The following is a 24,821-nucleotide window of genomic DNA, read 5'->3' on the forward strand; positions in this document are numbered from 1 at the left end:
AAAACTTGCTGGTTTTTTTCTTTGACAAATCAACCTTTATGTTATATGTAATACTTACTGCAATCTGTACTTCTGGTTTGTGTTCATCTCTTGTCTCATCTACTGTCAACTCTGTTGCGGGCAGTTTCTCTTGTTCTGAAGGCTCCTGCTTTGCAAACGGCTCTTCCTTGGGAGTCACTGCTTTGATGCTGTGAAACTCTCTGTCGTGTGATGAAGGTTCCTCTACTGTCTTCTGCACATCAGGTATTTCTTCATGGTCTTCTACAACTGCTTCTTCACATGTCTGCCCCTGGCTTTCATCTCTCAATACACCCACATTTTCATGTCCTTCTGTGCTTTCTTTTATTGCAGCAGATACTTCACTTCTCTCTGAACCTTCATGTAGAACACTCTCTTCAACTCCATTTTGGCCTTGAACGCTCTCTGCACTTCCCTGGGGCTGGAGGCCATCCTCCATGTGTTCTCCTTTTTCCAAGGACTGTTCAAGCAGAACAGTTTCCTGGCCTATGACATTCCCATCTTTAGCATCATCTTTCACTTCTGACTCCATTCCTTGTACTGTTGTAATTATAGTTGCTGTCATGGTTCTTTCACTAACCAGCTGCGCTATATCTGCTGACTTTACTCTTTCAGCAACTTCATGAAGAACTTTTTGCGTCTGTTTGTCTAATTCTTTCAAATTTTGTTCAGTGGCCTCCACTTCTTGTACAGGTGTAACTTCCTCTGTAGTATCTGGGGTTTCTAACAACTGTGAAACAGCAGAAACCATCTCAGTTGTCTCCTCAGCAAGGGACACTGCCATTGTTTCTTCAGCGCAGGAAGCTTCTGCTGTCTCCTCCAGAGCTGTCACTGCTTCTGAGGTTAGCTCTAGCTCACTTGCTGTGGTGTCATCACTTACATCCTTTCTCGTCTCTGGCACTGTCTTAGCAGCTACCACTGCTTCTTCCACAATAACATCCGATTCAAACGTTTTCTCAGTTTCTTTCTCCTCCTCTTCTCTCACCTGCTCAATGCACTCTGTCAGAGCAGCAGATATCCAAGATGGTGACCTTTCTTCAATACTAGTAACTGCCCTTTCCCCTTCCACAACAGTAACAGTAACTGCATGTACCAGCCCTTCATGTGCTTGTTCAATTCTTAGGGTCTCCTCTAATTTTTCTGCTCTCTCTTCCACTGAGGTCTGTTCTCTCATCGCTTCAGCATCTTTCGCTTTTTGGGCTTCAATTTTCTCCTGCTCTGCTGCTTCGTATTCAGATAAAGGAACAACAGCTGGAATATCTGAATCTTCTTCAGTTGTTTCTGCCATGTCTTCTTTTGCTTGTTTAAGATGAGTTGGTTCTGGCTTTCCATCTGACTTCTTCTTCCTGCGCCCAGGCATCAGTTTTCTAAATGGAACCCAAGATTCATCTCTTCCAGGCTCACCATCCGATGTTGAATGCTCCAGGCTAGATCCCACAAGAGAGTCTTCAGTTCTCTCTTCCATTCTAGTTTTGGATCTCCTTCTTGGAGTGACTAACCTTTTAAATGATTCCCATGTTGAAATACCTTCACCTTCGGATGGGCTTCCAGCTTGTTCTGGGGAAGAATTCCCTTGTCCTGGATCGCTCTCCTGAGAACTAGTAAGAATTGCATCTGTTGCCGTTTCTTTGCTCTGTCCAGACTCTTCTATTTTTTGGCTTTCTTGACCAAGCTTATGTTCAGTTTCTTCATCAGATGATGATGATTTCCTGGCTCTCTTCTTTGAGGAACCTACACATATAAAAGCTTCCCAGGACACAGAGGTGTCAACCTTTCTTTTGGGCTCCTCCATGGTCTTCTCTGGTTTCTGGTCCATCCCATTTTCTTTTAATTCTCCCTGATTTTCATCAACAGCATTTTCAGTTGCAGATACTACAACACTCTTTGTCTTATCAGTTTCTTCTTCTTTATCACTTTCAGAAGGTCTTCTGACACGTTTCTTGGGAGTCACCATCTTTTTAAATGAAGCCCAGGGTGTCACACTTTCTCTTTTTCGCTCCACGTCTGAAATTGCAGCATCGTCATTTTCAGTGACCTGCATTCCATCTACAGATTTTTCCAAAGAAGGAATTTCATTCATCTCCTCAGGAGAAGAAGCAGAACTCTCCCCTTTTTGTTCCTCTGGGCTATCTGCGGAATCTGATAAATGCTGAGTTGGTTCACCGTGTTCCCCTAACTTAGATTCGTCTCTTCTGCCTTTATGCTTCTTTCCAGACAGTTTTTTTAATCCAGTACCCGTAAAGAGTTTCTTTAAAGGGCTGCCTTGTAGTTTAGTTTTTTCTTGAGAAGACAGCAGTTCAGCTTCATTTGTGATACCTTCTGGAGGCCTCTTTTCAGCTGCCTCTTCAGGAGTTATTTCCATGGTTATTTCATCTGGTTTGATAGCATCAGTCGTAACTATGCCAGTTTTTCCCTGTAGTCCTTCATCGGTGGGTTTGATTGACTGTTGATCATCCTCTGTGTCAACCGAATGTTCAGAATTAGAAAAGGACTTCAATCCAGGAGCACCCAGAGTCAGTTTTGGCTCATGTTCTTCACTTGCTTTCTTCTCTGTGGTTCTCTCCAGAGCTTCTCCTTGTGTGATGTCTTCTGCTGTGGGTGACATTTTCAATTCTGATTCCTCTGTTTTTTCATCAAATGTTTCTTTCCCCAGCGGAACAGGTTTATTTCCTTCTTCTCTTCCTTCAGATTTTTTAAGCTGTTCACTAGAAATTTCAATTGCCAAAGATCCTGCTTCAAGTTTCTCTTCAGAGGGTATTTCAGTTCTGTCATCTACTTCACACTTCTCCATTGACCCCAGTTTTTCTCCCACAGGTAGGACTTCTGAGGATGTTTTCAATTCTCCATTCACACTACCAAGGACAACAGATACCACTGACCTTGTTTTTAGTGGTTTTTCTGTCACCTCACTTTCCTTCTCTCCTTCATTTCTTTCTTCCTTTTTACCAAGATCTTCTGAGACTTCCATCAGTTTCCCTTCTTGATCAGCTTTTTTCTCCTTCATACTTTCTGCTGCTGCTGCTACATCTTCCTTTTGTCCCTGCTCTTCATGCCTGATTAGCTCTTCCTTCTCACTTGCTTCAGCTCCTGTGGCTGCCACAGTCTTTTCTGACTCCTGCTTTTCACCTTCAGTTTGCTCCTTCTCATGTGCTTCAATAGTTACTGCTGTCACATTCCTCTCTTCATCTTGCTTCTCAAACTCAGATTTCTCCTCCTTTTCACTGGTTTCAGTTGTTAATGTTGCTCCTTCTTTGTCTTGCTCCCCTTCTTTCGTAGGAGACTGTAGTTCATCTTCTTTAGGTTTCCTAAAACTCTTCTTTTTTCTAAATCCAGTCCATCCCTGAGTAAAAAATTTTCTTAATGGCGATGCAGTATCAGTGGCTAAGGCAGCTGACTCATTTGCTTCCGGTGTTTGAGGAGATTCGTCTTCTGTTTTTTCATTTTTCATTGTGTCTTTGGTGTTGTCTTCTGCAGAGAGTGCATCCTCAGGCATCACTATTTCTTCTGAGCTGACTTCTTTTTGATCATCAGCTCCTTCAGGGACTTGTGTTTCCTTTTTTACAGTAAGCAGTTGAACTGGTTCCGATTTTCCCGTCTTTTCCTTCTTCACTGTGAATCTGAACCCAACAAATTTAAAAACCTTTTTAAACCCCAGATCATAAGACTGTGGCTCAGATGCATGGTCTTCTGCGTCTTCTTCCAAAGATGGCAACTGTTGAACTGTATGAGCATCCTCTTTCTCAGCATCTCCACCATCCTTGGTGCTTGAGTCAGATGGACTTGTCTCCATAGTTTCGGTGTCTTCCTTCAAAGTTACACTGGAATGTTCTGTTTGTCCAACTGTTTAAAACAACAACAACAAAAAAAACCAGTTAGTTTACATCTCAATGTAATGTTACACTATAACTCTTTTTTTTTTTTTCCATTTTTATCAAACTTACCTAAACATACTTGTTCTATTATGTGTGCCTCTTCTATGTGCTATTAACTTTTTTAAGGACCAGTTTTTATTCTAAGATTACTATAATTCCTTTCCTTCTGCATATCAGCATATGGGTCTTTCCAAAGTTTATTTGCAAATGTACCTTTCAAGCTTATATTGTCTCATTCTCTTTCCTTCTTTTGCAGGTGTGGGGTTGTGTTGTGGGGTGGTGTTTTTTTTTTTTTGGGGGGGGGGGGTGTTGGTGTTTGTTGTTGGGTGTTTTTTTTCGTTTTGTTTTCAGGTTTTTTTTACTTTAAGGCAAACTATGTGAGGGAAAAAAAAAATATTTCTATCCTACCATTAATCAAAGAATATACAGAATATATGTAATTATTCCTGAAGCAAAGCTCAGTATCCCTTCCATGCAGAGAGACCTCTGAGGGAAAAGGAAAGGAAAAAAAACCCAACCCAAACCAAAAAACTGTGTGACCTAAAATGATGACAAGAAAAGAAAAGCTCATTTTACAGCTCTGTCCCAAAAGAATAGTAAGATGTGAAAATGCCCATGGGAAATTTCATGTTTTTCTGAAAACTTGTAATCCCCCAAACAGCTACATTACAACATACTTGTTTTAAAGACCATGAATCTTGGAATTCTCCCACATATCACATCACCACTACAGCCAGACAGAAACCTCATCTACAGCAATTCCACATTGCTTAAAATGAACGAGGTCATTACTATGCAAGCAGGTAAAATCCTACCCTCCACGGCTCACAAGTCTTTGTTTGCTTTATCTCTTTCTTGAGCACCATTTGAGTTTTTCCATCAGGACGCTAGCAACCACCCTCTCAGTCTTGCTGGGACAATTTAAGTATTATCGGTGCTCTCTGGCTATGAGCTGCTTAAGTTCACAGGCTGGCATATAAATTAAACCCCCTGAAATGCAGCAGTTAAGAAGCCAGCATGCATCCAGTTTAGAGCACAAAATTGCAAGCTCCCCGTGCCCCAAATAAGTAACTTTGGAGGGCAAAGGTGGAAAAGGAACAAGGACGCCAAGCCTTTAAGTTCTGTCATTTAAACACAAAAATGAGCAGGTAAAACTGCTGTTGCCTATGATAAGAATTTTAATAATAGTAATAACTGTGCGATGAACATGCCTGATGACAAACAGGACAACATGTGAAGACAAAATCTACAGCAAGTTCAAGACACGAGAAAATTCTTGGGCTTGGATACTGCCAGGGTTTCAGTTTAACATTGTTCTTTACCCTTGATTTTGTGCAACAGGTGAAAGTACAAGGCCACGAGGGAGTGTACTCTTCTCTCTGACCAAACTTGTTGGAATGCTATGGTGACAAAATAAAATTTAAAAAAAATTTAAAAAAATAATCAATGTTAAACAGCAACATCCTGGGAGAAGGCATGGCCCCTTTCTTTTAAGTTGTACATGTGCTACTTCAATGCCCACAGGCATGCAGGAGACAGCTTTCAAAAGTACATGCATCATTGAATTCCCCAAAGCGATTTAGTTTTTATTTGGTCCATCTTTAAACTGGATCTAACTCTGCAGTTGGCCCTGCTTTGTGCAGGGGCTGGACCACCTAATCTCTAGAGGTCCCTTCCAGCCTAGATGCTTCCTCGATTCTGCTTGCCTAGGTCCCCTTTAGGAAGAACTGCATCTTTATAAGCACATAGACAATGCAATCTAGGCAAGGCTGAAGCATAACCAAATAATAAGCAAAACTAATTCTACAAGTATACCAGCTTCTAATAGCTATGTAGAGGGCAAATTATGTTTATGTTCACTATCAGCAGCCTACTGGTTGTTGTTTCTCAGTTGACATAGGCAAAGCTTTTTGTTTTTCTGTAACGGTTTAAAATTATTTACTTCAATTGTTAACTCCTAATTCACTTAAAAGTCTGACCTCTGGTAACACCCTAGCTCCCTGAACATTTTAAAACACAGATGTTCAAACTGAGTAATTTGTGAGGGAGCAGGGTAAGAAGAAATGGACATTTTTCTGAAGAAGCCAGGATTATTACTGCATTGGTAATATACCTCTTGCAAACACCACAACACTCCGTGAGCAAAAATAACTTGCTGTGAGAACACTTCAGGCTGTGGCAGGGTGGGGAAGGGAAATAAGATTGTTAGCACAACTAGAAGCAGCAATAACACATTTGAACTCGCTTTTCATTTTAAAAAGGTTACTAAAGAAAAACTGATGTCCTTATTTTATTACTATTTTTGGAGTCTTATGAATCAAACTTTATGTAGTTGTATGCTGAAACTATACAAGGATAAAGGCAAGGAACTGCTTTTGTATCTGTGTTCATTTATTCCTAGGTGCAGAAATAAATTCCTTGTCATTTCTATCAAACTATGTAATTTAACAGAAAGCTTATCACAGCTTAATGGGAGCTCACCAAGTTAGAGGCGTTTCTTCAAATACTACGGTACATATCACGTATTTTATAATTATTTAGTAACAGGTACTTCGATACATTCTTCAGTTTGTCTACTCTAAAAATAATTTTTGTGGCTGAACCAGCTATGAATTTAAACACTGATCATTTAACATTAAATAACAACTTGTTCATGAGCAAGACATTTTAACACCTCTGGTGGAAAAAAAGGTCTGTAGAGTCTCCCTTCTTTTCTTCCTCGGTCCTGCATTAATGCCAATGTGCTTACCCTTAGACATACGGAAATATGCATGTCCATCTGACATGGCTTAGATAAAGGTAGAACAAAAAATGGGGCTGAGAGCCAGTGGGGAATGCTGGGTCTAAGTGGGAAAGATCAGGAGCTGGAAGGCAGCAGGAGCGGAGGAGAAGCCAAGAGGCACTCGTGACTCGCGCAGGCAACTGGTGGGCAGCTAGAGACGCAGCTTTCTAAGGGTTCCCCTTTCCTCTTGCAAACACTCCCTGGGAACGCAGACCTACCACCATGTTGAAAATCTTGAGGTTTCAAAAAAACTGTAAAAAGTTTATAGTTGCAGTTGAGGCTGCATTGCTTTTTTAATTTATTCCTAGAACACAAATTTAGTGTTTAAGAGGAGTTTCAAGGTTTTATAGGTAAACAGGATTACTGTAAGAGTGGAATATATAGACTATGAATGCATGAGGTATTCTATTTTCAAAGTCAGAGATAAGATGCAAGACTAATGTATAAAGGCCTCTCTTCATATTCATGATAAGCATTCAAAGGATTTTTGCTTATTCTATTTATAAAATGATATGTTCATAACACCCTAAGATAAAGGCTATGTCTCTGCAAAATGCTTTGCAGGTGAAAAGAGCTGAGTAACTATTACAAAATCTGCAGGTATGGGTATGTATTAAGACAGCAAATACAATCATAAAAATAGGTAAGAGAGTTTAGAGGCACAGTGATAAGCTTTCAAAACTGTTAAATCAGGCTGACAGTAATTAGGTCTTCCTCATGAGTCCAGCAAACATGCTACCTTGCAATACTTCATTGAATAAATTGCAAAAGGAAAAACTAACAAAAAAAAAAAGCTGACTGAACATGTACTTTTAATATCAATCTGAAAAGCTGCAACTATGCTACACATGTCACGCTTCCATCGCTCCCTCATAGCACAGGGTGGGTATACTTGTAGGCTTAGTCCAAGCACTACCCTTCAATTCCACAAAAAAAAACCCAAAAACCAAAAACACAAAACAAAAACAAAACAAACAAACAAAAAAAACCACCAAAAACAAAAAAACCCAAGCATATAACCTGTCCAAAAGGTATTTCATCCCCAAGGTAACACAGAGCTTGGATGTCAGCTGTTAAGTGACCTGCTGCTGTTGCTCCCAGTCTCTACATTGTCCACTTCCTTCACATTTAAATCCCTGGAAGAGTCTTTTAAACAGCATTTCTGATGCCCTTCCTCAGCATTTCTGGAGAAAGATGCCATTCAGGACACCTGTCTGCATGCTGCCAGCAGGCTGCCACTGTTGTGTGACAAGCCTGCAGTGCAATATATATGCAAGTCATTTTCAGAAGATATACCCCAAAGAGCATTTTTACATCCAGTAAGGCACAAAAGAAACAGAAGACCCAAGAAGTCAACTGTACACGCTGAACTTTATATTTAGCAGTCAGATTCTTTAATGACATTTTTATTAATGACATTCTTGGTGCCCAAACATTGTTAGCACTCTTCTGAATGCAAAGCAAACAGTGACTAATTCCACTTGGAGAGATTTGGAAGTTATTTACACAAGGTATTGTTGTTAAGAGTACTGTAGTATGTCACTACCACAGGTATTTTGGCAAGACAACTGGCACTTTCTGAATTAAGTCATTGAATTTGAAAGCATCTTTAAGAAACACAGGAGAGCCTCATCAAAATACCTACCGGGGAAGAGAAATAAATCTAGTAAAACACTGCTATGAATACAATTTCTTTAGGTCTGTCCTGAGGAGGGCTGCACTTCACCAGCTATGTGCTGGTCAAGAAAAACAATACAATAAAAATATATCCAGAGGCAGTGATAAAAATCAAAGGTGATATCATAAAATTGATTCACTTAGCCACAGTGGACTTAAGTAGCAAAGAACTAACGCTGAAATTCTATTTTAACTGCTTACGTACCAGTTAAGCTTTCAAACATTTTTAATTGAATCAAGGTGCTGCTTGTGCTTTAATAACTGCAAGTGTTTTGTTTTATTATGAAAGAAACATACGAGATTGACAGTCTTAGGGAATCAGAAGTGCTTGATTTCACCATTTCATAGGTAGCTTAGTCCAAGGCAAGAATTTATTTCTGTTTTATTAGAAGTATACTGATCAGATGTTGGAAAATTAGTATTTTCAGAATGACTGAATTCCTGTCTCATCCCATTAAAAATGAAATGAAACAATAACACTTCTCCTTTAGTAGGCTGACAGACACTGTTGGCAGTGCAACTCAGCTGCTCCCACCATCTCATCTGCCTCTAGATGTGAAAATGTGTTTCTCCCCTGGTAGCTGCCAGAGAGTTAAAAAAAAAAAAAAAAAAAAAAGCACTCTGACTGCAAGAGTTAAATCCACAGCACTTCATGTGCTCGCAGTCAACCATGTCAACATCTGGAGCTGGTTGACTTTTCCCCCTAAGGATTTGCAGCACGGCGCTGGATTTTTTCCATGAATTCCCTACATTCTCAGTCTCTCAGATGGATGTCACACACACCCAGCGCCCGCCTCGCAAACTCCACTGGCCATCCAAAGGCTCCAGAGTACTTTGTGCTGTTTTCATTTATTCAACGTTTAAGTATTTAGGGCCAAATCGTGCTTTTGGTCACATACACAATATTCTTAGTAGGTTTCCATGAGTGTAAATGAATGACAAAGCTGTAAGGCTGAAGGGGCATTTTACAATCGTTTGCTTCTGTTGTACCTAGATTTGCTATGAATACGACTTGTAAAAAAACACCTACTGCTCTAAAACTCACATGACACGGAAACAGGACAAGGCAATTAAAAAAAATAATTTGAACCGAGTGTCCATGATACACCAAGCGTTTATTTGTTAAATGCAGTTTTTCCTTAACTACACAATTCTTCTAATTATTATTAGAAACATTTAAAGACAAAGTCAAGAAAGGGTAAAAACTGATAAGGATGGAGAAGCAGTAATTAGAAAACAAAACACAGTTCGAAATTACAGTATCTACGAAAACTTGCCCTGAACAGATTTATTTAGAATAAAATAGCCATTTGGAATTATTAGTGAAATTGAATACTTTAGCAATTAAAAGAAAAAAAAAGCAAGCTGTGCTTTTAGGTTTTCATTGCAGAGGGTAAGAACTGGACATTATACCACAAATCCTGATTCATTTAACCACAAGTTTCAGGTGGTTGGGTTTAATAAATCAAACAAACACACCACCCACTTTGCAGTAACAAACACAGAAATATGTCCAGGTGTTACCCTTCTAACAACTTTTTTTTTTTTTTAACTACAGGGTTTAAAGTCTGACACTGTTGCTTCTCGACAATGTATTTCACAAATTCTTCCTTCCTTTCCCCACTATTCAGGATATATGTTTCCCTTCAATGTACAAATAGTTCTTTCACGGAAAGCACATACTACTTCCTTCCCCATTCTATTCACTCAATTATTTCTAAGGACTGACTTGCCATGTTAATTGTGGGGAGGGAGTTCTTTCAGAATAATTAAATAATGAGGGAGGATTTACAGAGATTTTTGCATGCTAAATTTCACACTGCATACATGCAATTCATGAGCTTTCTAACCATGTTGTTCTTTCAAAGGTTTAGAAACAAATACCATTAAGTTCACTCTTCAGTTCTCTCATACTTGGGTGGCAACTGAAGAGTTATGTCTTAAAGTCTCACATACTTTTGTGTCCATTTTTAAAAACGGAAAAAAAGGAAGAAGTTGCAAAATAACTGTAATTTTCCATGACTTAGAACTCCTTCAGAAAGCAAAAGCAACATCCCCAGAAAAGGACACTGTACATAATCTCATATGAAATTAACTTAAAGGAAAGCACAATCATTTCCGCTGTGATGCCATAACATTCCTTGCAAACCTTTATTTTTAGAAGATTTTGCTTTAGCTGTGCATGTCTGCTCCAACCTAGAGACCAACTTCTCAAATTCCAGCAAGGGAAGTTATATATTTCATTCATTCAAGATTTTAAGATATTTCTTCTTTCATTTCAATGTTTCAAAAAATAGCACTAAAAAATAAAAAAAACAGTGAAGTTCTTCTAAAATTGGTTGGTTGGTTTGTCTTTAAACCAGAAGGGTCATTACCCATGGCTTGGATATACAGTTACTGTAGTTAAAGCTTCTTCATTAAATGAACTCACAATAGTAAACTGCTCTCAAACCAGTCCAGCTGTTCCGCTTGGGAACCAAACCGGCATGCTACAAATATTTATGAAATTTTATGGTTACCCATGCTGTCCACGTCTCACATTCAGTGAATTGATTCTGCTTTTTAAAATAAAATGTATTCACCAAGCATAAGATAGATGCAACACTAGCACTTGGGTATTTGAGGGAGGGGAAAAAACAAACAAAAAAAATCTGCTCCACTAGGAACAAAGACACGATAAGCAATGCAGGCCAGTAAACATCGGGATATTTTTGAGAACCCCTAATGATTAATGAAGATGCACAATGAAAAACAGATTGAAAATTTTCTTTATCAGAACGACTGCATAAAGAGTAACACAAACATCACAGACAAACTCACCACAAAGGAGATGTAGCTGCATCTTGCGCGAATTAGACTATAGCTTAAGACTCTCCCGCATACCAACAGGGAGAAGTACTCTGTCCCTTCAAAGAAACAGTGATTTGTACTACAAGCGAGATGCTGTTCTTGCAAAACGCACTATAGAAGGGGTTGTGCTGCAGTGAAACCCAAGTTTCCACAAGAACTATTAAATAAGGAAAACCTCAAATGATCAAACTGTGCAACCTTATAAAGACATTGCTTTTGAAAAACAGTTTAACCTTTAATTACTAACAATAAAAGGAAATAAAAAACAAAAAAATAGAGAACCCTTGAGGAAAAAGACTCAGCATGTGATAAGCTCATTAAACATCAAGTTTATTGAAAACCCTATTGTAAACAGGGGTAGGATATCTCCTCCCCTACTAACTGATTCAAATCACGTTCAGTCCTCCCCCAGGTCAGCTCCAAACAGAGCCGGACTTCTACAGGCTTTGTTGTCAATATGTATTGTAAAGCTAAAGCATCTTGCATGAATAAACCCCACTATTTGTTGAATTCATTCACTAGCTCTAGTAAATAAAATATAAGTGAATAAATAATTATTAATACAATGAAATAAAAAAGATTTCCCAGATTGCTAAAGACATACATCATCAATCTGAGAGAAATTCTGATGCAAACTAGATATCTTTAGGGGAAAAAAAAAGTGGGTTTTGTTTATTTAAATTTCATAATGCCACTTTGTTTCCCAGAGAAAGACACAAGTTTGCACAAAACCAGCAGCGCAAGATAATGTTTTTTCCATTTCAATTCTCTGCTCCTCCAAATACTATTCTCTTTTCAGACAGCTCAATTAGTTTACAGTGTTAGCTCTCACACTGCAGTAACTCATGCACTACTTTCTTAAATAAGATGTACAGAATTCAGTGGACACAGCGTCGAGTTTTGGGTATCACAGGCTGGGACCCTGCTGCCACCCATGCATGTATACCCACCCCCGCCCACCCCCCGCCGCGGTGTTAATCTCCTCTGGCTTTTGCTTTATTGATATTAAAACAGCTACAGAGCAACAGCTTCATTTCTTTCATGTCAATATTTTTACAACATATAAATGACGCTAACTTCTGCATTTCCTTCCAGTTTAGCTCTTAAGATATTTTACTGCCTTATTGCTTGATTAGCATAAAATTGCATCAGCAACGCAGTCACTGTCTTTTCCTTCTGCTCCAAAATTTCAGATACCATGTCATATTCTGGTGCTGCAGAAAACAACCTAGCGAGCCTCCTCAAATCTGCGAAAGCCCGTCTAACGCAAGCACCGCGTCAAACGTCCACCCGAGTTTTGAAATTTCGGCAGCCTTCGCTCGGCGACGGTTCTGGCCACGACACAAGCCCGCTGGCCAGGCCATCTCCGGCGAAGTCAAACTCTGCTTCGCGGAGTCCGAGACGTGCTCCGCCACGCGCCACGGCCAGCCACGCAGCGTGACGTCCCCCAGACGTCACACACCCAACCCCGGGCGCTCACCTTCGCCGCGCCGCCTTACCCGTCATCGTTACGGTCCCCAGCATTTCCGACCTTACTGGTCACGAGAAACGTCCTCCCCACGCTCTGAGATTCCTCCGACGTGCACGGCGGAGAACGCCGGGGCGGGAGGGCGGCGCCTGGCCCCGCCCCGCCTGGCCCCGCCCCGGGGTGGTGCCCGGCCCCGCCCCTCGCCCGCCCGGCTCTTCTCCCCGCCGCGGGACGGGCGGCTGGCAATTAAAATCGCCTCGCCTCGCCGTACCGGTCTCGAAACTTTCGCTGCGAGTATTTATCGGGTTCCCCCCCCGCCCCGCCCCGAGGCTGCGGCTCTGCAGCACGGAGCGGCCGCGCTCCCCGCGAGGGACCGCTCCGGGACCGCTTCTGTAACGCCTTCCCCAGGCGCTGGGCACACCGTGTCCAGCCCAAACCTCAGCAGAGCCCGGCTAAAAGCCCCAAGTAGCTTACCCCTCATAAACAACAGCAAAAACCCCATCTGAAACACTTCTGTTTCTCCATACTGAAACATTCGCTCCTTTGCCTATTAACAGTCACTTAGGGGCTGGGGGTTTTCAATTGGAATTCGCTACAACACTACAACAATTACAAATCGTCGCAACTTCTGCTGCCCAGGGTTTCAGAAGGGTATCGCTCTCAATACTTGCGGTGTAGTGATGTAATGCTCCAGCAGCTCTTACTGCTAGTAAGAAGGGACGCAGTATGATAAAATACAATGTAAAGAATCAGTATCTGACATAGGTGACCTCCCGTTATAGCAACGATACTTCTGTGGATTATGTTGGGTATCTCCAAAGTGCTGAAGATACACAGATACCTGGGCCAGCCGTTCACAGCCTTTGTCTGTGGCTCTGATTGCCAGCACCACCTTCCCAGTTAATTTACCAGACTTCCCAGTTAATTCAATCTGACAGTGGCAACTTTGACAAATCTGGATCATGTCTCACATGGTCTTCTGAAAGCAAGATTCAAATAATGACAACAAGAACAAACCAACCAACCCAAAAAACCTTCAGTGATAAACATTCCTTTACTGTAGGCAATTACCCATGCTGGCCTCAGTTCTCAGCATCATGATGCTTTATTTCTGATTTTATAGACTTTGCAAACAAGATGAAATAAAGAATGAGTGGGGAATGTGAAAAAGTATAGAGCTAAAATGACATATTTCTCTATGTGGAGAGATTCTTCTGCATGGAGTGTTTAAGAGACACCTCTTCCTCACCCTTATTCATCTGCCTAAAGGCACGTGGACCAGACTCTGTAAGGTCCAGAAGGGTGGATATAAACAGTTATGAATGTCTGAATGCAGTCTTCACTTGAAGAGCTATCTTTTCAATGCTTGACCAGTCAGGTTTTATCTGTCTCTATGGATGATGTCATTTTCAGCTACTGTTACCAGAAAATACATGTTGCATCGCCTCCATAAAGGGCTTTTTTACTTTGAGAGCAAACCCGTAGAATTATTTTCCCTTTCACATAAATTACACTACCACATAGGCTTGGTTCCACTAACAACCATAAAATAAATCCCAATTAAAACAACATCACACAACCACATGAGAGATGACTATCAAAGAAAGCAAAGACTTCAGGCAGTCTACTCGCATACAAATTCCTAACCCTAACTACGTCCACAACACACCATGCATTTGGTCACATGTAACTATCTGCATTCAAAGGGAGCTTCTCACCTCTTCTTCATTACACATCCTGGGAACGCAATTTCTATACAACTGAAGCTACAACCCAGAATTATTCAACACGAACTATAATCTTTGACTATCAACTTGAAATTCATGCCCTTTAAAGGCCTTCTCTGTTACTTGATCCAGAAGCTGAATACCAACATGAAATCTTCTGACACTACTTCAAATCATCAGGTATTTCCTCTTCCTTCATGACTCTGTTTAAAGAGTATCCTCTCTCCACCCCTATACACTTGAGAGTAAAATTTTAAAAAGCAGCAGTGTTTATCATGAGTGAAAGATAAAACAGGTTGCATCCCATTTTTACAGTGTCAAAAGCCTCTACCAATATGATTTTAAAAAAAAAGAGCACAAAAGTTCAGCATAAAATACGGCAACCTTCTATTGGGATAACAGCGTTACAGCAATTAATCTGAAGACGTGGCAAAGAACTGCCTTTACTAGAATTCAAAGCCCAAAGTACACCAAGGGCTATGCAAATGCCTTAAGCTGCTCTACAGGCTGGCACTGAAGAACGTGCTCCATCCTACCCTTTCCCCATCCCTCCCCTGCTCTCTCACACCAGCATCAGTCGCCTGCTCCGACTCCCTCCCCCTTGCCACCCCTGCCAAAAAGGTCAGCGTGCCAGGTGATGGCCGAAGCGGATCTCCCACCGTGCAGCTGCAAAGGGGAGCGGAGGGAAGGGGACAGCAACAAGAGGCTGGCGAGGGTGGGAGAGGTGAGCTGCCAGTTTGCAGAGCAGAAAGAGCAGCACGTTCCTGACTGTGCCGCAAGGCAAGAAAGAGATTCCCAGGGCAGAGCAGACAGGGGTGCCTATGATGAGGAAGGTTTTGTGGTCAAAATGCAAACTGGAATAAAAGCAGTAGGAAAGGGAACTTTAATCAAGGTAGAGCCAACAGATCAGTGGCCTGTCTCTTCCTGTGAGTTCAAAATATGTTTATTATCATTAATATCACTAATGAATGAACATAAAAGGATTTCTGCCCTATGAAGGAAGGGACAGGCCTACGCAGCAGAAACTCCTAACATAAGAACTGGAAACCGAGCTGTCCCTTCGGGGGAACGGTCGAGAGACTGGCAGCAGGCAAGCAGGGTGACCGCAGGGTGCTCTGAGAGCGGAGGACCACCCTAAGGGGGAATGGGTAGCATCCCCCACCACCGACACTGGCAGCTTCACTCCACAACCCATTTGTCATTGGACCTCTGCTATAGAGAAAACACGTCCCAGCAAAATGACACCCTAGAAGAAGCACTTGAGCAACCGAGAGATCACTTGGATAACGACCTGTTCACTAGGAGACAGCTAGGTGAGCCCCATTCCAACTTCTCACTCCATTCAGCACCCAGGCCTCTAGGCTCTGTCCACTGAACACAGGTTTTTACTTACCATTTGTTCCAGCAGCCTCTGCTTGCTCTCCGGGTGGTTCTTGGTGGGGCGAAGCCGCCTCCGGCTGCTGCCCGTCCAGCTCCTGAGGTGCTGTAACAGCTCCTGGCTGCTGCGGCTCCTGCGGCGGGGCATCACGCTCCGAAGCGTCTTCATTAACGTCAGGTACTGGTAAACTTGCATCTAAAATCTGCGTATTGGTTGAAGGACGGTAGGGAAGGAGAAAGAGAAAAACAAAAAAAAAAAGGAAGATCAGTATTAGGCCAGGTTTTTTTCCCCACAGGATATTGTTCTTTCATTCTTATTTTGCATATATCCATGCAAGCATTTTGGGAAACAAATACTTCTGTGCGGTACTCCTCCTTTTCAAAATTATTAACTTTAATAAATCAAAGTAATTCTGTGAGAAGAAAACCCAAGACATAATCTGGGACTATTTATTTTATTGTTCTCCTGCATGAAATATGCAGAAGCAGCAAGTTCTACAGAAAATAGCCTACAACCTTGTGCAGAAATTGGTTTCTAGCATGAAGGAAAACTCCAGGATAACGCGAATCTAGCCGATGGAAAGCTGTTTTTCATTCTTCAAAATGTCTGACACAATTGCTCTGATGTATGCATGAATCCTGTCCACATTACAGCTTTTGGTATCACTCCTTTGCTGATGTGCTTATCTTATCATCATAAACAATACAACTACAAAGAAACTGGACTGTTCAAGACAGAAAGCGGAATAAATATAAATATATATATAAATCCCATGAGGAAAGCTAGTGAAACTGGGGTTAAAACTAGAATTTTGGGGCCTCAGTTATTAGGCAGAGATTATTCTTACGGGGGGGGAAAGCTTGGCAATTCTTTGCGACTCTGCACTATAACACTTTAAATATTTTTTCTAGATTTGCTAATGTGTAAAAAAAAATATCTCTCTTTCAGCTTCCACTTTTGATACATTTTAATTATTTTCAGAATTTGCATTGGCTTGCCATATAACAAGTAAGATGCTTTTTAAATAACAATATGCTTCTGGAAGTATGAAATGTGTTGTTATCATTAAAAGAATACCTCCCTATCCTTTAATTATTTGTTTAATTAACTAGCTTTCCAACCGATTGTATTACCTTCCAAGAGAAGCCATTTCAGCTAATTAACCACCTCTTAAATCTCTATTCGTGAAGTGTAGGTTTAAATTTCCTCTGGTAGAACAGCAAACCTTAATTACATATCATTGTCTTATTACTCAGCTGTACTCCCCAAATACTGCCATCAAAGCCCTGTTAATTAAGCAAAAGAACCACCGATACATCCCATCTTTCAGTGTAATGCAACATACAAAAGCTTGAAGCGCCAAACTGGGATCAGAAAGGTGCCACATTCCTGACGATTCTCTTCCAAAACCCACTAAAAGCAGCTTCTGAATGCGGAGATCCATTTATTTATTTTTATTAGCAATTAGCCCGCTGCAACGGAATTTCAAATCAACATACAAAGTGCCAGGCAAACAGCTTTCCTCTTATCATTCAACTCCCTTTTCATGCACCAGGCGGGATCCCAGAGAAGCACCTACCCCCCCCCCGGCAACGAAGCATGCATTTGTGTTGCCAGTTTTCAGCTCAGAAGCCCTTAATTAAGCCAAATTGTTTCCACCTGGCATTGCTGTGGTCCTCAAAGCTGCCTTTCACAGCCACATAATCCACCTCACGAAAAAGGACCCCAGTCGGCTCTACTGCCAATACCACAGATGGAATAATTTGGCTTCAGAGTTTTCACATGCTGAGACCAGATATTAAATAGAAGAAATACGGAATGGCTCAACACTCAGATTACATTCCCGCTTCTCACATCATCCTCCTCATAAATCTAAAACACAGGAACTCAGGAGGAATAAAAATGCCACACCACCGAACAAAGGCATGTACGCTCTAGGAAGCTCTTCTGCAGTTGCACCCAGCGTTAACTGAATGGTAGTAACTGATGAAAGACTAGCAACAAATAGACACAGAAAATAACAACCTACTTCTTAAAGGGCTTTCAGATTCTTCAATACAGATTTATTAAAGGACAATTATTTTTTTAATAGTAAATTTTAGTCATTCATTCTTGCAAGACAACTGCTAGTCCTGCAAGCACAAGAACAACCTTAAATTTACTGGCTGTAAGGGCACTTGGCTATCTGAAGACAAATCCATGGATGGATTTCAAGATGACACCCTCAGAATTAGCACCAACAATTCTTTGAAGTCACAAGAAAGGCAACAGCACTGAATATCTTAGCACCCCTCACCTTATTCAAAGATCTCCTTGACTTTCTTTCCAAATCTCCCCCAGTCAGCAGACCATTTTAAAGCTAGAGTCATACGTATAGACATACATGTATAGACACGTAAAGTCTACCATTTGCCTAAGTGTCTAATATGGACGTGTGGACTCTGCAAGGAACCAGGGTACAAAGGGACTGGGTACCCCAATGCAGTACAATTCGTCTCCTTTTTAAATTGAGCCCTGAATGTTATGACAAAATATTAACTATAGTAACATTTCCCCAGCTCTGAATTTATTTCTACAGTCATCATGCATTCAGGAAAACGATGACTATATATCATCCCAAAGATTTGTGACCAAAATTCAAAAGTCACTGGATCTAGCAGATAACCCTTTGGATCTCTAAAATGCTGCAATATCTTCTAGTACAAAGAACAGAATTAAATGTAAAAAACATTACTACATGTAAGACTATAAGCAGTTTTTGTTACCAGCTAGTATAATTACAATCCCTGTTCACTCTGTACATAAATTGAGTTTTGAAAGCAGGACCCATCAGTCACAACTGAGTAAAAATGTAAATACATGAAAAACCTCAGTATTTTCAAAATTTGACCAGACCTGCAGTATAACCCTACCCTGCCAGGGAATAGGGACCTTTTTACCCCAGTCTCTTGGGAAAGCGTTTAATGAGATTCTTGGCCATAGGAAGGCAAAGTTAGATTTTCAAATCAAGTGTTCTGCTTTAAGTAATTGAATAATCAAAACTAATAAAAGAATAGTATTTTTCACAAATTAAAACACGTGCAAAGGAGAAGACAATATGCATCTTTGGGGGGATTGTAATATGAACAGAGACACAATAGCATCATTAGTTTGTTTTGTTTTGTTTTGTTTTAAAAAAAAAGCTTTCTGTTCTAAGTTGCTCAGGCTTTCTATGAGGGTCAGTGGTCTCTCCCACTGCATTAGTCCTCAAAAGAAACTAATTTCAATTTTCACTCACATTAACTGCTTCATTTCTCTGAAGGGATCTAACCCGCAGTTTAGTCCAATTATGGCTAATTTAGTGAGCTGTTGTCTTAATTCCATTGTGAATAGCTGTAAAGCTTAGACAAATATAAAGTCAAAGTTTAGAAAGATGGGTGGAAAACCTTAAAAGAAAAAATTAACGGTATTAGGAATCTCGTTATTCAGCTCTGTGTATTTATCTCCAAGTAATAAGACATTACAGTTGGCAGGTTTATCAACATTTATCAGGTTTCTGCGGCACACATTCATCCCTCTCCTTTGATTATTAATTAATTTATGAATGTGTTGTCTCATAAATGCAGGAGAAACCAAGGGGAACTGGTTATCCGGATCACTGATCCTTCAGCTTCTTCATTCCCAAAACAAAGGGCCATCAGTGAAAAAACACTTCAACTTCTGTCATGCCACTACTATACATCATACATGTATTTTTTTAAAGATGTCCTTCATATCCACCACAAAGGTGGAAGCAGAGGGCAGACACACAGCTAATGAGACTAAAATGCGCAGGGCTTGCTGCCCACGCCACTCTAACCATCAGCAGCTTCTGCTCCATTTTGCCTATAGCGTTAGGTGCAACCGTTGGACCCCACTAAATGCGTACAAAATTAAAAATGTATAAAGAAAACTAATACAAAGAATTACATGAGATATGGATGAGCAGCAGGTCCCCAATCTCTCTGTGTACGTTGGCGCACGCTTCATTGACGTGCTATCCTGGAGGGGCTAGCAGCACCCAGCTTCTTCCCCCACCAGCAACCACCACCATTCCCAACATTCCTCCTACCAGACCCAAATCATTCCAGGGATTCCTCGCACCAGGCCCAAACACACCAGAGTTAATTTTGCCTCATTCTGTTAATCCTGCTACACTGATTCTACATTAGATTACTAAAATAGCCAGATCCAGCTGTCTGAACAACTGAGCAAACGAACATAATGGTCTCTGATATTTTTCCTGAAGTTTAATGTTGAAACTTCGGGAAAGCTTGCAGCACTGTTGGTCTGCTCAGGGGGTCTGCTCTTAACACACACTGCTTCATTAAAAAGATCTTCGAACACCAACATTTGGAAAAAAACCCTGCATTTAGGTCATTCCAACTCTTTGTTCACAGCAGTTTGTCATGTGTTGCATTAGCTAAGGCATCAGAGGTTCGTGGGACATTGCAAATTCCAGGTGGAGAAAACGTAAGGCCCTTACTCTATAAGGCACATACCAGCATACTCAATTTCAGTACCTTATTTCTGGGCAACATCTCCTGCAGACAAAGCCGAGAGACTTCTCCTTACCTTTCACTCCCTCAGATCTATCCTCTTCTGTCCCAACTCTGAGCCTGGCTTCGTTGTGTCACCTTGTTATGGATGACTACCTTCAAAATCCACATGGCTAAACCAAACCTGACAGGTTTTGCTCCAAATCATCTTTTTGCAACCTGTGAAGGAATCATAACTCCCAACCTGTCGTTCTGGTCCACACCTTAAGCCTGATCCAACCCGAGCTCCTCCTCAGGTCTCCCACCTTCCAGCGCTTTCTGCCCAGCAGTCCTCGGACACCACCTCACCTAAGCATTCACAGAGGTACAACTCACCCAGACGCTAAGGATCAGGCAGAACAAGGAGGGAGCACAAAGCAAGTTACTCTCCTCTCAGTAACTGCAACCAGGGCTTGCATTTCCAACCAGAAGGCTTCTCAAGGACACTCCTCTATGCATCTCGTTAGCCTCTATCACATCAAACACAAGCTAATTGCCTTGGCTTTCAAAGTGCCCAGACACCCCCTTTACCATCTTCCTCTTATCTCCTGTACGATTAGGGGGTTATTTCACATTTTTGGTGGATCCATGACACCAATTTCAGTTGTGCATTTTTTGAATTAAGCATTTTTATGCTTTCTCCCCAGCCACCCCACAGGCATGGGCAGACCTCCAAATCTCACCACCTAACTACACCAGCCTCTTCCTTCCCAGTTGGAAGGGAAGTACGGAAAGTGAATTGGATCCTGTTGAACGAGGAGAACCCTGCAGCCTCATCATTCAGACCAAAGCCCTCAAACTGGGGCTCTTAGAGACGCAGCCTAGGGACTTCCTTCTGGTACTTGATTAAGCTTAGTTTTACCATCGCTAATGTAGTATTTTCAGGCTGACTCAGCTCCCTCACCCGAACGCAGTTGTTTAAACAGCAGATGTAAGTCTGTCCCAGCTGTTATTTGTCAGGCACTCGGACAATAAGACATTCTGACATCTCAGCTGGTAACCTCTTTAGAAGAGACAGTTCCAAATATTTACTGTCTAGCAGACACTTGCTCTCATTACAACGCAGGTAGCATAATCAAATTACTATGCAGAAATGGGAGCCATCCTGAAAACACCATTTGAACGACTGACTGCTCTTGAGCAGGGGCCCTTGCATGCCAGCAAGCCAGGAATTCACCACACGACATTTTAAAGCCATCAATTCCCATAAAAGATTCTCTCTGCCAAAGCTAGATTTTGCTGCAAGCATAGCTTATTAGCATGCCAGTATTTTTCTGGATTCTCTCTTTTAAAAGTTTCCCTACTTTGTTTCAGGTAGCTGTTCCAACACAGCTCTGCTCCTTCAGCAGGGCCACAAAAAGAAACCTATATTAAAACTGGCACCTTGAGCTTCTAAATAAAATAAAAGCGGGGTGGGGTGATCACAATTGCTTCAGCCAAGATGTCGGCAGGATGACACAGCTCTTCTTGCATCGCCCGCGTGGCTCGTGGCTGCTTTCTGCCCCACGGGACCTCGGAGGGCACCGTTGCGAGGGGAAGCGCGCTGGCATTTTTTTCCAGCTCTCCCTGATGCTCAGCATCCAAACGGGAAGCACATCACTGCTACGAACAGAGAAGGAGCTCACAAGATGGAGGTGCCCGAGCCGATGTCGCCATGTGCTGCCACCAGCAGTAACGTCACCCAGCTCCCTGCCCGACCCCGGCCACGAGGTCCTGCACGCTCCCCTGCGCCTGCTGCTTCTGCTCTCCAAGCCCCAGAAGCCATACATCTTGCTAAATCAGCAGAGAATGACCTTGCCAAAGAAGCTGAATGGCTTTCTAGGAGGGGGTTAGCTCCTTCAACGAGCTCGCCCGAGCTCGCCCGGTGCCAAAAGCAAGCTGCGGGTGCCCCGTGGAGGAGGCAGGAGCACAGGACCCATCCCACCGGTCACCTCAAAGCTTCTGTCAGTCTGGCACACCCGAAGTTTGTCTGGTCTCCTCTGTGAGGCAAAAAAGATCTTGTTCCTACTTCTAGCACTATTATTATTGAAATGTGCTAAATCCGGCTCAGGCCAAGCTTCGAGGCCTCTGTGCTGCTCAGGGCAGTCTGACAAGGAGGTTTCACAGACAGGGTCTACCAGCTCACCGCCACCAGCAGGGAAAGTATTTTACATTTCCCCTCCTGCCCTGCTGCAGATGCTTGCCTTGTCCTGGCTCTGGGTCTGCATCTCACCTGGGTGCCATAGGAGTCAAATGAACTCAATAATACATCGGGGAACTGACTCAGAAAAAAAAAAATTAAAAAAATCCAGTGTTTCCTGAAGGGTTAGTGAGTTTAACCTGCTTACAGGAAGGCAAGGCGAGGACCAGACACGGTGTAAGGTGGGACTGCATCATCCAGGGCAAGACAGGGAAGAGGCACAGGGGAGGAAGAAAAGGAGGGCGAAAGAGTATTGCTGCTCAAACAGCAAGGAGGTAACCCCATCGGACAGCTCAGCCCTCTGTGGGACCACACCCTGCCCCTTGATTTCAGCAGGGCTTTGGGTGTCGATTCACAAATCCCATGAATCCGGTTCAGGCACGCAAAGGGATGGGTGCCTCCAGCACCCTCCCCAGCAGAGGGGCTTCCTGCAGCAGCGGGGTGCCTACGCAAGATCAGGAGCGGCTCCTCCACTGCCAGGGTTTAAGCCTTGTCTGCTACAGGAAAAACCCCCACCACTTTCAAGTCCCAGTAACATGCTGGGCTGGAAACTCTGAAGCTGCTTTACGTGTAATTCACCAGCAACTTGTGAAAGGATGGGGTGAGGTCCTCACAGCTGAGGTCCCAACCCGCTGAGCCCGCGTTTCACCTGCGGTGCTTGTGAGCCAGCCCCCAAAGGCTCCCAGGATCTCTCCCACTGCAGACCAAGTGCTTTTACAGGGTCTCTCGCACCTCCTGGGCTGTGGAAGTGAGAAACACTGAAACGTGCTCTCCCCCTTCCAGTAACTGGGACACCTCAGAAGCTGGTATCTGGGCAAAGAGTCACATGTGAATCACAGAACAGCTTAAAGACTAAAAATTTGGCCCTTTCTAGAAGAAAAGGCAAAGAGGTTTTTTGGCTTGTACAAAATAGAAATATATCATGAAAGAAACTTGATTGAATATTTTGAGGAATTTCAAGTGACAAAAAAGCACAACTGCTGTGAGATTCTATAACCTGTATTGGACTAGTTGCCTAGACAATTTGTCTGTGATTGACTTGCCAAGGCTCACTCAAGTTGGATTCCATTAAAGTCAGTTTTCAAAGTTTTTCTTCTAAAAGAAGGGGGTTGTGATAAGCATTTTAGTTTGGAAAGACGAAAGAAAGAAGACCATCCTTCAAAACGTCCCCCTTCTGCAAACAAATTAGCTCTTTGGCAGATTTCTCCAGGGCATTGCAGGATCTGGTAATTTTCAAATTCAAAGGGCTGAAAGTAATAATGATGAAAAATCGTGTCACAAATCTGCATGAAATTACCTTACTGTAGTAAGAACAGACTAAACGAGATACAAAAAAAGTATGATCAAGCTTCATTAAAAATTTGTTTTTCTTTTTATTTAGTGTAATGGAAGGCAAAAATAGCTGGTTTAGAAGAACAGTAGTAATGAAACTTCTTACAGCAGTAAAATGATAAAAGAAATTCCCCACGCCTTTAAACAGTTCTACAAGGTAAAAATCTATTAGAAAACATTTTTCCTAAAGCATAGAAGACATAAAACACAGTATTAGTAATAATAATCTGTATTTGAGAACAGCATCAATGGCATTCTCTTTTTTGGGGGTTTAGTTCCCATAACTGGATAAATAGGGCTATGAACGTTATGCCCCTTCTTCAAAGCCACATTATCCTCATTTTTAAACAACCACAGTAGCCAAATGCTTGCCCTCTATAAATTTACTCGCGTCTAAATTTCAGCATCTGAATTCTACGATTGCCCAACACAACTGCTAATGTTTTGTTAACCAACACCAATCCCTGACGCTTATTTGGTTAAAAAGAAAATAAAATAAATCTCAGTTAATTCAAAGTTCATTCTCAATGTGGTTTTCAAATCTGTCAAAACACGCACAAGGAGGTCTAATGGCAGCCAGGAACTATGGGAAATTCAACTTGCAAGTTAAATCTGAACCACAAGGTCAAAGAAACAAAGTCATAACCAGTTCTCAAGCTCTAACACACCCACGCACCAGCTACAGAAACTTCTGAGTGTCCCTGCTCCGAGGACCCAAACTCTGAAGAGCCTACAGAAGGGGCTCTCGGTATAACGTGGTATTATTGCTCTCCTAACAAACTAACGCCTAACCCCAAAGCGACGCTCTGTCAACACGTAGATGCACATAACCTCCCTTTCAGTCCCAGAATCCCCTAAACGCGCCTATTCCAGAGGGATAAATGGCTTCATTCATAATCTATTTTTAAACACCAGACATGTTTTAAAAGAATTTCTTTCAATTCTTCAACGGCTTTATTAAAAATAACACATACCTACAGCT

The 24,821-nt window shown here is 41.9% G+C and overlaps 1 protein-coding gene across 2 annotated transcripts in view; it reads right to left on the minus strand.

Moving 5' to 3' along the window:
- The window catches only part of AKAP12 (A-kinase anchoring protein 12), a 31,920-nt gene that overhangs the window by 5,989 nt on the left and 1,110 nt on the right, over positions 1 to 24,821 (minus strand). The window contains exons 2-3 of one of the 2 annotated variants that reach the window (XM_075035981.1): positions 15,788 to 15,974; positions 59 to 3,858 (exon numbers count right to left, since the gene is read on the minus strand). In XM_075035981.1, coding sequence (XP_074892082.1) covers positions 59 to 3,858; positions 15,788 to 15,974 — 3,987 coding nt within the window. Of the gene's footprint in view, positions 1 to 58; positions 3,859 to 12,698; positions 12,833 to 15,787; positions 15,975 to 24,821 lie in introns of those variants that run through there. The other variant, XM_075035982.1, reaches the window with a different exon arrangement.

Source organism: Buteo buteo, chromosome 9 (assembly GCF_964188355.1).
Source record: "Buteo buteo chromosome 9, bButBut1.hap1.1, whole genome shotgun sequence".
Taxonomy (NCBI): Eukaryota; Metazoa; Chordata; class Aves; order Accipitriformes; family Accipitridae; genus Buteo; species Buteo buteo.